This window comes from Camelus ferus, chromosome 17 (genome assembly GCF_009834535.1).
Source record: "Camelus ferus isolate YT-003-E chromosome 17, BCGSAC_Cfer_1.0, whole genome shotgun sequence".
NCBI classification, from domain to species: domain Eukaryota; kingdom Metazoa; phylum Chordata; class Mammalia; order Artiodactyla; family Camelidae; genus Camelus; species Camelus ferus.
The window spans coordinates 12,551,519-12,567,765 of record NC_045712.1 but is presented as its reverse complement, the minus strand read 5'-3'; the positions used below and the strand labels follow the sequence as shown (position 1 = coordinate 12,567,765).

General features: G+C 39.1%; 1 protein-coding gene across 7 annotated transcripts in view; it reads left to right on the top strand.

Moving 5' to 3' along the window:
- Positions 1 to 16,247, top strand: part of SLC25A26 (solute carrier family 25 member 26) — a 205,154-nt gene that overhangs the window by 90,838 nt on the left and 98,069 nt on the right. The window contains exons 1-3 of one of the 7 annotated variants that reach the window (XM_032458127.1): positions 568 to 974; positions 11,526 to 11,682; positions 14,838 to 14,947. In XM_032458127.1, coding sequence (XP_032314018.1) covers positions 942 to 974; positions 11,526 to 11,682; positions 14,838 to 14,947 — 300 coding nt within the window. In that variant the 5' untranslated portion in view covers positions 568 to 941. Of the gene's footprint in view, positions 1 to 567; positions 975 to 11,525; positions 11,683 to 14,837; positions 14,948 to 16,247 lie in introns of those variants that run through there. The other 6 variants (XM_032458130.1, XM_006192283.3, XM_032458128.1 and 3 more) reach the window with 6 other exon arrangements.

Sequence of the window (16,247 nt, the reverse complement as noted above, 5' to 3'; positions counted from 1 at the left end):
TAAGGCTGTTGCAAGGGCTCTGAGGAAACATGATGAGGGCATGAGGTAAAATCTCAAGCTTGTGCTCTGCTCTCTGTAGCTTTGAGTCGGCTGCTGAACCTCTTGGAGCGTTAGGATCTTCCATAAAATGAAGATTGCAATGGTGCTTACCTTACTAAGTTGTATTAGAGCATCAGGTCTGAGATGTAATTGGCCCTTGACATGAGGAAACTTAGAAGGTATTTGTTTAATAAATGTAAAGACAGGTCCACTCCAAGAAGCTTTTATTAAGTGCTTAAATAAAGTAGACTTCGAGGTATGCAACTGGTATCTCAGTTAACAAGATAAGCAAGTAATTAACTGAACAAGTGAAAACAAGTGCAAAATTCACTGTAACGAGAAGTGGAGGACGCTAATTTTTAGCCCGAGTAAAGAAACTAATGAAATATTTTTCTATACTTAATAATTTTCTGATAATGAGTCTATTTTATGAAATTCAGACAAAATTTCTACAGATTAAACCAAGAGATAAAGCAAAAAAATGGAAACCACGAGCCTGGCCCCCAGGAACTAGTCCTTCCCCTCCACGGCACCGCCCTCCACCATAGCCACGCCCCCTTCGGCTTCGCGCTGCCCTCACTGCGGGGCTCCCCGCGACGATTTCCCATCAGAGGCTCATTTGTTCGTGAGAGTTCCTCCATTTAGACCACTCAGAAGCTGTAGGAAACGCAGGCAGAGAAGAGTCGCGAGACTTGACGCGACCACACTTTCAGGCCCCGCCCCTCCTTCCGGGGCGAGCACCTCCCAGCGCAGCGTCCCGGGTTGCACGTGTAGTTGTTGTGGTGCAGTCTCACGTGGTCGCGGAAGCGCAGGCGTCTGCAAGATGGCGGCGACCAGTGCCGGGAGACGCCAGCCGCCTCTGCTCAGCCTTGAATGATATCCCTGACTGTGTCTGTGGGGCCATGGACCGGCCCGGGTTCACAGCCTCGCTGGTGGTGAGTACGGGGTGGCAGGGTGGGGTGCTCAGAGCGCCGGGGTGCCGCACTGGAGTCCCTGGTGGCTTTTCTGCCCTGGCTCCTTTTCCCGGTTTTGCGTGCTCAATCGTCCCGGGGCACCGGTCACCGGGGCTGGCGGGAAGTGCCGGGCTCCTGGGCCGCGCCGGGCCTGGTGTCGAGGCCCCGGGTTCCTTACTCGTATTTCAGAAGGACGGAGGTGGGAAAGGGTTGGGGTACTTGACTTGTCTTCCGCGCAACGGCTTAACTAAAGGGAAAAGAAAATCTTCAATTGTAGTATAAACCACAGGCTGCAGAACTTGGTAGTTAACGAAATATATGTAACAAAACAAAGCTCACTCAAGACACTCACAGACCTGTTCGAGACTATGGTTTCATTTTGCTTTTTTTTTTTTTAAGTCTCGGAAACGACGTATTTATTTATTCAGTATATAATTAATGTTTATTCTGCTCCCAGGCATTCTTTGAGCCTTTGGGTATACGGATGAGCAGAAACAGCTGCTCTCTGGAGCTAGTTAAGTCAGTAAGCGTTTAATTCTTGAGAAAACAGTGAGAACCAACGTGTCTTAACATCAAAAAAACGAGCAACAAAAAGACCCCCAAATCCTTTAATAAATATTTTGAAACATTTCTTATGGCAGGTCTGGTAGGGGATACTAGATACAGTAGTGAAGACAGATTGGCTGCCTATGTTTTTATTGTAGGGTGGTGGGCAGAGGCAGACAAAAAAAGCTCTGAAAGCTTTTCCTGAGAAACGGAGGCTCAGAGGAATGTCTTCAATTAATTTTTTTTTTTTGGAGGTGGGAAGGGAGGTAATTAGGTTTATTTATTTTTAGAGGAGGTACCTGGGAGTGAACTCGGGACCTAGTGCATGCTAAGCACGTGCTCTGCTACTCTGAGCTATACCCTGCCCCCTTCATTTAACTTTCAATTGTTTTTGCAGGTGTTGGAGATATCAGTGAACAAGATAGAGCTGCCCACATGGGTCAGGTGGGGGGGGGTGAAAGAGTGAAATAATGAGGGCTAGTTTCAGCGTGTTACGGAAAGATGTGGAAGGGGGCATCTTAGCCAGACTTGTGGAATGATGGTTTTAAACCTAGCTTGTATAAGCTAGGTTTTAGAGTTGCAAAGAAATGCATTACCACTTTGAAAGAGTTTTCCTGTCCAACTGGTGAGATAGTAGTACTTTTCAGTTAACATTGCTCTGCTGGGAGCTTAGGTAAGCTTTTTACATACATCATCTCACTCAATTCTGACAAAACTTGGAGTCTTATCCTAGTTTTCCAAACGAGGGAACTGAGATATAGTATGCTACATAACTTGTCCAAAGTTACATAGTGAGATCGACTTCACGTGTGTGAGCTTAGATTCCAGGCAGTGTAACATGGGATTCCACACCTTTGACTGTTCCTTGATACTGTCTCTGAAGTCAGCATCAGTAGCAGTTGCTAAAAACAGGGGTGTGCCAGAGTTAGCAAAGAACAGTGGTGTTTAAATTTATTTAAAATTTATTTTAGTAATATATGGTACACACGCATACTTCTTTTTTCATTGTAGTTAAAGAGGGTAGAATTAGGATCAGTGAGTAGAAGTTTCAGGGAAGTTAAATTTCATTCCAGCTAAAAGATATTTTATTTTGAAGCATAATGGAAGCCATTAGAAAGTTTTATTACTGAAGTAGCCCAGAAATGGAGTGGTTGTTATTTAAGGCTGGAGCGTGTTTGAGGCAGGCTGAGCACTCCTGAGGGAGTTCTGTTTTGCTTACTGCCGTGGGACCAGTGCCTGACACTTCGTAGGCCCTCACCACAACTTGTTGAATGAATGAATGAACCTTCACCTGTTCGCTGAAGTCTTGAAACTCAGATTCCAAAGATTAAATGAGTTGACATTAGAGGTATAGTACAGAGCCTGGCAGGTAGCAGACATTTAACTGTTTACTGCTTAAAGTTTCTTAAAAGGGGATTGAAGGGCTGGAGAGTTGAATAAGGGGAGGGCCTCTGGGATGTTAGCTTTTATTTGGAGCATGGAGCAAACTGTTTAGGAAAAAACCTCCAAAGAGTACACTGACTGTGCGTGCTTTTAGGAAAGCAGTTTGGAACACGTAAAGTTTAGAACACGTAAAGATGTTGCTAACATTCAACTCAGTGAAGATAATAGGAAGCCACTTAAACGTGAAACAGTCAACTGGAATGGTTAGGTAAATGATGACAAATGCATTTTGTGGACAATTTGGGGGCCATTGGCAAGTATTTGCGAAGAGTATGTGCTACAATAGTAACCTGGAAAAGGGTTATAGATTTAAAAAAATACAACACTGTATGAACATCTGTTCATTCCTAATTCAAACCATACAGAAATACACTTGTCCCTTTCTGTTCAAGGGGGATTGATTCCAGGACCCCTGTGGATACCAAAATCAGCAGGCGCTCAAGTCTCTTGTATATAATGGTGTAGTATTTGCATATAACTTAGGCACATCCTCCGGCACCCTTTAAATCATTTCTAGATTACTTATAATGCCTAATACAGCATAAGTACTATGTGGATAGCTGTAAACAGAATGTAAATGTTATGTAAATAGTTGCCTGCATGCAGCAAATTCAAGTTTTGCTTTTTGGAACTTTCTTGAATTCTTTATTGAATATTTTCAATCTGCAGTTGGTTGAATCCCAGCGTGCAGAACCCCAAGATATGGCTGGCTGGCTTTATTTCATTCATTATGAAAACCAGCTATATTGAAATTCCCCAAGATTATAGAAAATAATTTTGATAGTAGCCTTACTTTTTTTCCTTCTAGTTTTTTTTTTTTTTAATGCAAGCAACAACAGCAACAAGAAACCCCAAACCACTCTTCACCCTTTATGTCTTCTTTTCTGCCTGACTCTTCTCTCCTTCAGTATTTAACTATTTCATTGCTCTTGTGGTTCACCTGGCTTGTTGTTTGAAGGAAACCAAAAGCATCCCTGCCTCGGTCACTTTTAACTCATCCTAGGTTGCAGGTGGAAGAGCTTCTGCAGGTGTCTGTGCTATGCAGTGTGAAGTCCGGGCCGTTCTTTGCGTGGTAGTGTGGACTGTAAAAATGAATGTGCAAATGGGAATCATGCAAAGTGGTCTTATGATTATTTAATAACCTTTACAAATTCTTGTTAATGTTAAGAACTCTCTTACAGTTGATTATAAATGTGCAGAGAAATGGAAGAAAAAATTAATACCAACACTTAATACATTGTAATTTAAAACGCTAAGATTTTATTTCTTTGTTTAAAAAAAAAATCAAAAGTGATTTGTGAGTCATATAACTTCCAGTGCAGACCAAGTATTGTTTTATGCCTTGGCAAAGTGATCTGCTTCCTAAGTTTGGATCAACTTCCAGCCTTTTATCCTGTGTGTTTTCAGTGTTGTGAAAACCTCCCAGAGTTCCTTTAATGTGTTGATTTTGCTGGCACAACTTTCTCTGGGCCTTCTTCGTCCTTTTCATCACATCCACTTTCTTCATATATGGTGATAAGCTCGCCTTCACTAATTCCCTCTGGCTGCGGGTCTGGTTTCCAGAGACAGCAGCGTCAGTGTTCGCACAGCCAGCTCGTGTTTTTGTAACACCTTCTATATTTGGTTTGAATTTCACTTTTGGTATTCGCCACTTTTCATTTATTTACTGTACTTTGATTTTTGCTGGCCAGTTCCCTCTTTCCAGGATCTGTTTTTATAGACTATCACTGTGGTAACTGTAACGTGGACCATGGTGTTGGAGGGCTGTGTTCTTTTGGTAACTGAAATTCACGTATGTTGGTGCTGTGTGAAGCAGGGACTGCTAATACCTGTTTCTTTTTTTCTTCTTGTGAAAATCGTTTTGCTTTTTCTCTTTCTTTCATGAAATGACTCTGAAAAAGCTTCTTTGTGATACTCAAGTCTCACTGGACCTGCTCTTTGGTTGAGAACCACTGGCAGAAAGGGACTTGAGGGCAGTGGCAAGGGTTATGTTGCCAGGGCTTCTTAGGTGAGGTGAGAAAACAGAAGAAAAGATAAGAATGAAGTATTGGACATACGTTTAGGGGACGTTTTCAGTGTTTTGGCCCATGTCTCTCTTTTCTGGAAGGCAGCCTCCTAATTGCCTGCTGGAGTCAAGGCAGGTTAGTATCTGATGAAGAAGCGTGATCTCTAAATCTAAAAGGGGTTGGGAATTATACTGCACCTTCTCAAGCTTGCTTCATATGACTTGTTTCTTTTTGGCATTTAGGTCAGAGTGGGCAGGTCTTCCTTTTTGCTTGTTTTTGTGCTGAGCAGGCAGTCACCTAGACAGGTATAGTCTCAATTTTGATCGATCACTGGAGCATACAAGGCGCCCTTGGAGACCACCAGTTTCCTGGGACCACAGCTGAGAACATCTGCTGTGATAGAGGCATTTCTTTTGCATCTCAAGTACCAGGAGATGGGACTACATTTCCTTTCTCATTTTTCTTTCAGTGTGAGAAAGGGTCTTGGGAAAGTTTTGAAATCTGGTAATTTAGCTGTGAATGACTTGCTAATACGCTTTTGTCACCATTTTCAAACCAAATGCTGTGCATTCAAATAAAGTTTGAAATGTTAAATTTTTAATGGTACAGACAGAATTTGAATAATGTTAGTGAAATACCAAATAGAGGGAAGATAAGAGTTGTGCCCAGTTTCTCCACCTCCACAAATCAGGTATCTTTTACATCACCCATATGTTTAACCAGACATATGTGTGAGCCTTTGCTCTAGGACTTGGAAAGAGTGCCTCAAAGATATGGTCCCTGCCCTCATGGGTGTGCAGTCAAGTAGGAGCAGACATTTAACAGAAAATAAAACAAAAATTAACTGTGTAATTGAGAATGGTGATAAAAAGTAACCATTTATTGAGCATTTTAACGAGTGCGTATGCAGTTTTTTCAGAGCAGGAATCGTATGGTTACAATTTTGTCTTCTTTTTTTTGGTATTCTGCTTAAAAAAAAAATTAACTCTTTATTTCAAATCCAGCAGTCGCAAATAAATCTGAACAGTAGTATTTCTCAGGTTTTTGAGTTTGATGCTCATTCCTGACACGCATCCCATGATTTGGCTTTCTGTTGAGTGAGACCATGGGTGATCTTTGTCCAGGGAGCAGAATTTGAGGAGAGCTTTTCATTCATTATTGCTAAGGAAAGACTTGAATTTATTGATTTTATATGTGCATTTATTCAGTTTAATATAGGAATGTAATCTTCAGTCTTTGGTCAAGTCCTGCGTCTTTCATGTGGTTTTTAGTATTTTTGCTATTGGCATGTCAGAAATAGGGCATCAGCAAACTTGGAAGGATATTTATAGTAACACTAAAAATAATAACTCAGATTTATTGATAATTGATAAAGGGCAAGCCTTTTGCTAAGCATGCAGTTGTATTTAATTCTAATTTAATCTCACTTAGTTCTCAAAAACTCTGTGAAGTGTAGATACTGTTATTTTCCCCATTTCATGCATGAAGAAATGTGGGCTTAGGGAGGTTAAATAGCTTTCCTAAAGAGACCCACTTGAGACTGAAGCCAGGTCTGCCTGTCTGATGTCAAAGCTGCTGTCCTAAGCAGTATTTAATCTGAAAGAATTTCTGGACAAATGGAAACATACTCGAGTCCAATTCCAGAACCATTACTGCATTCCTCACAGTATCCTCTCTAAACGAAAGTGATCCTACACAGGCTTTTCCATCAGGAGGTGATGATAGGCAGAGGATTTCTCAAGAAGTCACCCTGAGTATACCACAGAGCTGTCAGCGTGTCTGTAGAATGCCAAGAAGCAAGCAGCAGGGGACACCGGCTTTCAGTTGTCACAGTGCTGTGGCAGACCACAGCAGGGACAACCAAAGAGTGATTGCTGCAGTTTTTCTTCTGAATGTTGAGTCTTTTCCTAAAGTGTTTTCTTATCATCTCACATTTCCATACAGTTCAAACCAACAAACAAGTGCAGAAGCCTTGTTCCATCCCAGGCACTGGGTTCAATATTTAGGAGGGCCCAGGGGACTGACCGGCCTTTTGCTCTGAAGGCTGTTAGTGTCAGACGTGGTGGTTAGCACCCAGAGTGAAATGTGAACAAAGTTGTAAGGGGAGGTGAGGAAGTAGCCTTTAATTCTGGCTGGGAGACTGGGAGAGGCTTTAGGAGGGTTGTAGCATTTGGTTAGAGCCTTAACAATGAAATGGATTCTGTCAGGGTGAATGTGTGGGGAGGGGGCGCTGGCGGGGGAGCAGGTGGTCTGCTGGCTGCAATAGACAGGAGACAAGGGACATTGGAAGGGCTTCCAGGCTGAGAGAAAAATCCCAGGAGGAGCACAGAAATGAGGAGTTTCAGGACGTGTTTGGGAAACAGAGTAGTCAGGCTGAATGAGGCTCAAGGTCAAGAGTGTGTGAAATGAAGCTGCACAGATAGTTTAGGGCCCAGGGTTCGAGGTTCTGAGTTATCCTTTACTGAGTGCCTACTGTATGCCAAATGTGACCAATGAATTTGGATTTTTGTGTGTATGTGTGAGAGAGTATTAAATTTGAGTATCTCTATTTTTGTATGTATGTAATATTTATTGCAAAACTTGAACAATGCAAAAGGTAGTGGAAAAAAAACCTTATCCTGAATGTTTTTCCACAGAAGTAATAACTTCTGGCATTTTAGTGTGTATGGTTCCAGACTTCTAATTATGCACATACAAGTAAATATATGCTTCTTTGAAAGGTATGATTGTACAGCATGTATTGTTCAGTCGCTTTATGGTTAATTTAAGAATACAACATGTTTCTCTGCCGGTGAGTTCAGATTGACCTCATTCTTCTCCAGGTTGTGTAGCTATCCATTACTCTGATATAATTTATCTATAAAGACCCCCTAGGAGGGACCTGTAGATTATTTTCAGTTTTTTACTGTTATAAACAATCCTTTAGTGAAATTTCTTGTATGTTTATGCACTTTTATTTGTGGAAGAAATGTTTAGAATAAAATAAATGGGTCAAGTGTTTTATCGTTTAAAATTTTCATTGTGCCAAATTGTCCTTTAATAGATTGTAATAATTTCTTTCTCCTAATAGTACCCATACCTATTTTCGTATTTTTAACGACTTCTAATTTAATTGGGAAAATGTTTTCATTCATTTTTATTTGACCATTGGTGATGAGAAAGTACATTTTCATAATTTTGTTGGCCATTTGTATTTTTCTTTTGGGAACTGCTTGGTCCTGTGGTGTGCAGTTTTTTAAAAAAAATTGATGTACCTTTTTTAGACTGCTTTGTAGTACTTTCTAAAATATGGTTAGTAATGCTTTGTGATAGCCGTTAATTCATGTATTCTTCAAATAGTTATTGAGTTACCTATCTTGTGTACTGGTGCAGGGAGCATACTGGTGAACAAAACAGGTATGGATCTTACCATCTAGTGAGACCTATGGGCTTTGAAGAAAGGGTCAGATGCTCAACTAGAGAATTAAAATTCTCATCAGCAAGTCTCACAGGAAGCAGAAGCTGCAGCTCTGCGGTGAGAGGGTTAAAGTCACTGGTGGCCACATCATTATGGAGAAAACTGAGAATGTCAGGGATGTTCCCCAGAGAAGCCATGTTAATGTTTTTTTGCCTGGTTCTTCTTAGCTGTGATTTAGGCCAGGGACCTGTGATGACTTTGCTTAGTTAAATTAGACAAGTGATTTGGTTTTGTCCTGTAGTTGAGCAGGAGTGACTTTTTCTCGTTTTACCAGTCTCCTTTGGAGAAATAAAGGTTTTATAGCATGTAATCTTGACTTTTTTCAACTCCCAGAGGAATTTCAAAGCCCTGAGTCGGCACTTCCTATCTATAGCCTGCCAGCGTTTTTTTACATTTATTAAATTAAGGTAGAGATGTGTATTTTATCTATATGATATCAAGATCTCAATAAATTATTATACTGTGGTAAGGCTTGCTGGTTATCTGGGTTATGTTCTGTTAGGATTTTATCTAGCTCTTAATTTACAATTTTCAGTGTAAGCTACCTTAAATCTTGAAACTAACCATTTGTCTGATAACTTTTTTTTAATGGAGTCACTGAGGATTGAGCCCAGGACCTCATGCATGCTAAGCATGTGCTGTACCACTGAGCTGTACCCTCCCCCTGCCTGATAACCCTTTTGATAAGTGATCATTAAATGAAACAAATTTCTCAGGCTAAAGAATAAAAGAATATGGTAGAGTTCCATGTAATTCAGTTGATGTTGGCTTACCTGCTTTGTATGTAACTATGTATAAAGCAATATTGATGTAAAATTATAAGTGTTCCTTAAAGTTTTTGTTTAAATCTTAAATATGTTGCTTTGTGACTAGATATATAGGTATTCTTATTTTTCTGTTAGCTGTATTTTTTTCCAGTCCCATGAATGTAAATGACATTTGAGTTACAGGAATTTGAAATCCACAGAAGCAATTAGTAAATCTTGATTCTTGATTTATTAGATAAGTAGATTGAATCTGATCATTTTATTCTCAGAAGGTAGGAATTCTGATGAAAGAAGGGTTTAGAGAATCAATGCATGCAAAGTAGCCAAATAGATTAAAAGAGTAATTAACTTACTGATTAAAATGTAGCAGTAGACAGCACGCATCTCTCTAACCCTCTTCGAAGATTAAAAGAGAAAATTATAATGAATTACAGCATATTTTTAAAGAAACCAGTCGAATGAGGCATTCTCACCAGGATTTTGGTTCTCCTCATGTTTTGAGAAGATGAGGAGACAGACAAGATAGTTTATTATGTACTGAATTTTATAAAGCCCTTAAAAAATAAGTGAGAAGAATATTGAGAAAGGTTGACTTTTTTTTTCTTTTTTTTCTTTTTTTAACTTTCCTGCATTACTTGTGAACTTTCCCTCATGACTTAGGCCACCTTTGTATCAAGAAGGAAATCCTATGTTGCCATTCTTTTACTCCCACTTGGGATTTTGCACTAGCCCGTCTCTGTTCTTCTGGTGACAACTTTTTAAGTCATTTGCCGAGTATACCCTCATGGTCTTTGGGGTTCTGTCATGCCTTTTAGTCTGATCATATAGTATTAATGTTTATGGAAATGGACTTTCCTACTGTACACTAACCTTACATACTTTACCTGTGCTAGCTAATTGAGAAATAGGCATTACTGCATTTCTCATCAGAGTGATTTCATTTTCCAGTGAACTCTTGCAGTGGGTTTATGGTAAGTGGTAATTAGAGCAGAAAGTGTTTACGTGGTACTAACCCTTGTACCACCTGAGCATTTTGTGAACCTAAAGGATGGAAACATGGGATCTTTTTGGACTGTGCCTGTATGTTTAAATAGTACTCACTCTTGTTCCTTGTCATGGGGATATATAGTTTTTAATGTCTCCTTTTACTTTTTGAATAGGTAATGTATTCACATTGTTCAAAATGTGAAAGATAGGAAAAGGTAGTTCAGTTCAAACATTACCATGTAGGAACCATGTTGTGAGTTTCCTCTTTGTAGTTCTTCCCCTTGCTTGCTGTAAGATGGTGTTGATTCATCTCTTTAAATAATGCCGTTAGAATTTGTGTATTGACCTTTCTTTGCCAGTGTTTCTGAGTTCATATTTTTCTGAGTTTCTTTGTGCTTTGACTAAACTGTAACTAGTTTTTAAAAGTCTACATTTGCTTTACTGTAATCACAGTGTGCAAACTTAGTTTTTTAAAGTGCACCTTTTCCAAAGCAACATGGTCTGTTTTGGGAGATGACTAGTTTGGGCCAGGTTTTCATGTCCTCTAGTAATTTACCTCTTTTTTTTTTTTTTTTTTTCCCATTTATTCACTTAAATTAAAAATGATGAAAGAACTTTCAAATATACACAAAGTAGAGAAGATACCATAGAAATCCTCAGATGTGTGAGTTTTGAAATACGGATGTCAATTTACAAGGAGCATTACTTGTTTAAAATGGAAGTCCCCCTAGTTTTTTTTAATGTAGATTCACTACTCATTAGTTAAAAAGACACATGTAACATTTGGTCTCATATGAAAAGATCACTGAGATAAGTGACCAGATGAAAAAAAGTGCAGCATATTACCTTTTACTTTTAAAAGAAGGTAAAATACATATTCATATTTGCTTGTATATATGCCTACAGTAACTTTGGAAGGATACAATAAGAAACCAATTAAAGTGGTTACCTGAGTTTTTAGGGTCAGGGAAGGAGATTTTGAACTCTACCTTTTTGAGGCTTATTTACTTTTCTGAAGCATATGAAATCATTAAAAGTGAATTTAAAATTTATATTAAAATAAATTTATTAAAAATCATCAAACTTTTGTTTAAAGCAGAATATATAATTTAAAATTTACAATTTGAAAATATACCACAATAACGGTTATTTTCCCAGGGCAAGCTGTAGATTTTGACTATACTGAAGTAGACTGTGGTTTACTTTAAAACTATACTTTAAAGAAATTGCTTTAAAAACTGCCTTCTTATTCCTACCCCCAAAATGGCAGAGTTTGTCTTATTGTAACTTTTTTTTCCCTTTTCTTCTTTTTTTTTTTATTTTAAAGGCTGGTGGGGTAGCAGGTGTCTGTGTTGACTTGATATTATTTCCTCTGGATACCATTAAAACCAGGCTGCAGAGTCCCCAAGGATTTAATAAGGCTGGTGGTTTTCGTGGAATATATGCTGGCGTTCCTTCGACTGCTATTGGATCCTTTCCTAATGGTAAAAATTATATTGATGTTCTCACTGTTTTATATAAAGCCAAGATAATGGGATTTATTTTTAGAATGGTATGTAGTCCGACCCTATGAAGAACTCCTTATATGCTGTAGTTGACCTTCTGAATTTGTTTTCTATTCATTAACCCATTATTTTTGACTCAGCTAATGCTGTAGATTCCATTCTAGTGTATTTGTAATTTAAAAAAAAAAGAGCAATCTTTTTAAAATGGTTGTTTTGTTAAAACTCCTACTTAGAATCCTTAAAGTTACTCTAACATTGATTGTGATGCCTTAGAGCAGTGGTTCTCAGCCTTGCCTGCATGTTGGAATCTCTTGGGAAACTTCACAGCATACTGATGCCAGAAGTTTAATTGGTCTGAGCTTTGCCTGTATCAGGAGTTTTAGTAGCTTCCCAGGGGATTTAGATGTGAAGCTGAGTTAAATAATGACTGCCTTCGAGATTCTTGTGAAGCAGACTAACCTAAGAGACATGAAATCTTTATTTTAACTGAATTGCTCTTAGACGATGCAGCTTATTCCCACTAACCTCTTTGAAGTGCCTTGTTTTGGTTTTGAAGTCACATGTGATTTATGGCCCTCTTATTCTGTAATCACTATAATCTATTTTATTTAATCCACCCATTTGGTATACTTCTTTTCAGTATATTTTAATTGTTTACTGATGCTTTGCATGGCACTCAGAAGCAAACTAAGCAAACAGAAAACCATGACCACCACCACCACATGCATATACACACACTCACACAAACCACTGCTCCAGAATATCCTTAAATCCTGGGGTTTGATTTCTTTTTTCTCAGTATATTTCATGAGAAATTCTCCCCTGTTAACTTGACATTTAAATGCCCATGTATGCTCATCTGTGAACACAGTGTTCACCTAAAGGTTTGGAGTGCAAATCTCTTTGGTCCCTTAGTTTATCCCTTCTTCCCTCTCCCCGAGCCATCCTTAGAACAGGAAACTGTTTTGAGATTATCCTTGATTTTTTTATGCCTTACTTTTCAGGGGTTGATCCTAGCAAGTTACGGTTGAGCACCTGCTGCGTGCCAAGTAGAGCTCTGTGTGCAGGAGATGGGCCTTGGTTCCTATTTGTCCACATCGCATTCACTTAATCACCTCAAGAGCCCCCCCCCCCCTTTTTAAAGTACTGGTACCTGTGACCCTTTCCCAGAGACTGGGATTTAATTGGTCTGAGGTGTGGCCTGGGCTTTGGAGGTTAAAAAAAAAATCCCCAAGTGATTTTAATATGCAAACAAGTTTTGGAACCTCTGAACTAGGGAATTGCAAAGGAATATGTTACTAAGTCCTAGTCTTTTGGTCATCAGCTCTTAAGATATTTCCTTCATTGTTACAAGTATTATTTTTCTCATACATAGTACACTTAGGAATTGTTGGTAGAAGAGGTATTGGTGATGGTCTACAGGATACATGGCACTCCACTAAGCTCACAGACCTTTTTTAGATTCTTGTCAGCAGGAGTTCACACACAGAATGTGGTTTTGAATTTGTGTGTGTGTGCGCGTGTGAGAAAGTGGTGTTCTTGCCCTGCTTTTCTCTGCCATCCACAGCACATCATTGAATGGGAGGTGCTGAGTGAAGCATCAGAGTGCCGCCAGGGTTTCAGAAATGGCCTTGATTTTTATGCAAATTTTTGGTGAATTGAAACCTTCTACTTGGCATTTAAAAATTTTTTTTTGTTGCTGGTTAAGCCTCTAGTCTGAGTACAATATACCAGTGTAGCGTTTAGTGGCTGTAGCCTTTTTTGGGAACATACTCTGCAGGGGGATGGAAAGGATTGAGGGTCAAAAGAGGAGATGAAAATACCTTTATTCAGGATCCTTATTCCATATTTAGAAGGGAATGTAGAAGAACCATCGTTTTTTCTTTGTTTTCAGTTTTTGTGTTTTGTGTGTTTTTCAGAGGTTGAAGAGACTGTAGGTATTGGATAGATCAGCCCCCTTCTTTGTTGTCACTTGCTCAGAACCTCACTTGGAACCTTACTGTGCCATCATTTCCAAGTAGCAGGGGCTTACATGGGTGACACCCAGGAGAGTTTGGGACTTACATTTCTAAAGGTCTTTTGTCTGTCAAAAAAGTGGCAATACAGTTCTGACCAGATTGAGGTGGTTAACCATGACAACCTAGAAACTTTTAGCACTGTCTTTCTCCCTTCTCCTGGGAGGTAGAGGTGGGCGGGTGGAACGTGTGGCAGGTAGAGCTTAGAGCTGAATGCGATTGGAGATACTCTAGCTGTACATTTAGTGAGTGGGCCAGAGTAGGTTCAGCCTGATTAGGAATCACAAGTGGGAATAGCGACTTGCAGTAACTAGATAAAATGACTTGCATGGTCTTTACTCATCCAGGGACAGCGTGCCTCTTCATTTGGTCTGATGTTTGTTGTTAGCAGCTCAAGGGTGCTTACACATGACGAGGAACTGGTTTTCACTATCCAACTCTTTTCCTGACTGTTTCAACTTTGTTGTGACATGTTCAAATGTCTTTTGAAAGATGACTATGCCATTTATTTATCTTTCATGCAGGTGGTAACATCTTTTGATTAACAGTACATGGCAAGTCTTAAAGTGTTTTATGAGGTTAGGATTATTCATGGTGATAGGAGCAGCTTTTTAGAGATTTTGATTTCCAATTTTAATTAAATAGTTGATTGTTTCCTTGATGTAAAGGTGAGTTTGATATGGTATAAAGTAGCCATGGTTATTTTGAGTAACCAGCAGTAAAACATTATGGAGTAGATGTTTTGTTTAGTTAAGGGATATGTTTGCAATTTTAACCATCTATAAATTGGCGTAGCTGATTGTTTTATGATCACGTGTAAAGATATTTTGGATCACAGAAATTCATATTCTTTTCTAAAAAGCTTACTATAAAGTTTTAAGTGACTTGTCAGTACAAATTGATAAATGGCAGGTTAGCTGTTAGGCTTCCTCAGGGCAGAGATTCATGTCTTCTGCATTTCTGTAAGTCCAAAGTCAGGCATATAACATGGAGTCAGACAAATCTGTAATCTCATAAATTAATAATTAGAGTTGTAATTTTTTTTTGAGAAATAATGTTTCTTAACAGTTTGAATATATATTTAAACTTTGTGAAAGACTGGCTTGTTTTAAATTTCAGCTGCTGCCTTTTTTATCACCTATGAATATGTGAAATGGTTTTTGCACTCTGATTCATCTCCATATTTGATGCCTGTGAAGCACATGTTGGCTGCCTCGGCTGGAGAAGTGGTAAGTAATATGTTTATGTGGATAAAATACTTAAGAAATGCAAAGTGTGCAGATGTCTTCAGTACAAGTATTACTGTATTTCATTTTTAAAAGACAGTTCCTTTTGCAATTATGAAAGTCATAAATCCCAATATATGTGAACGGGTTAAACATGATAGTTGAAAGATAGAATCTAGATAGGATGAAGGAGAAAATCCAGCTATGTACCTCAAACGCAATTATAATGGAAGGAATAAAATAAAGAGAGAGGAGAAAATATCCATGCAGATTGTGGTGGCTTTGTGTTGTGTCAACAGGATTTGAGCTGGAACTCTGTTTCCTAGAACTCCTTTTCTAGGATGGTTCCAGGTTAGCCTGGCTGCAAGAGAAATTTGCACAAGATTTGTGAGGCGGAAGTGAAGCAGCAGTTGTGCTCATGCTCAGGAGGTTGGTGCAGGATCAGGCCGCAGCCGGGCCGCTAGCTCCTCCACGTTGCACTGGATTGTCTCCTTCACTTGGTCTGAATTTTGAGTCGGGTGTGTGGGCTCTGTGGTGACGGGTACCAGTTTATCCTCTACATCATCGAGATGGGTGAGCAAGATTACGAGGTCCAGTTTGACCTTGCTCTTCCCCATTTCACATCCATCTTTTCTTCCTGATGACTTGCCCTCTGAATTTCTGTCTAAATGCTAGATGCAGAAGCAGCAGTTCTCTGTAAACGGCCTAACCAGCTCCCACACTTACTGGTCACATCCCTGTAATAACTCCTTATTCTTATCATCTTTCATGGTTCTACTTCTCTGATCAACTCTGATTGAGAAATACTAACTGAAAGAGAGCTGGTGGAGTAATGTTAATATTAGACCAAAAAAAATAAAAAAGACTTAAAGCAAATAACAAAGAGACCATTGTATAACGATATGAGGAACAATTCTCCTTGGAAATACAGTGAACCTGGACTAAATAATAGTCTCAAAATATCAAGCCCCAAACTACCAGAATTATAATGAGAAACGAATACAACTGTTATTTCCATTGGAAATATTCACATCTCTCTGTAAAAGTCTTGGAGCCAGGCAGGCATAACTTAAGACCTTGAAAGATCTGAACAACACAGTGGCAAGAATGGCCTAATGGCTGTGTATGGAGTTCTCTGCCTAACTGTTAAAGATGATTCATTTTTTTCATGCATACTTGGAACATTAATAAAAGTATATGACCCAGTAGTCTGCAAAGCGACTTTCAACAAATCACGTGGAGACAGTGTCATACAGATCATTTGGTGTCTGATTATAATGAAGTAAAATTGGAAAGCAGTGAC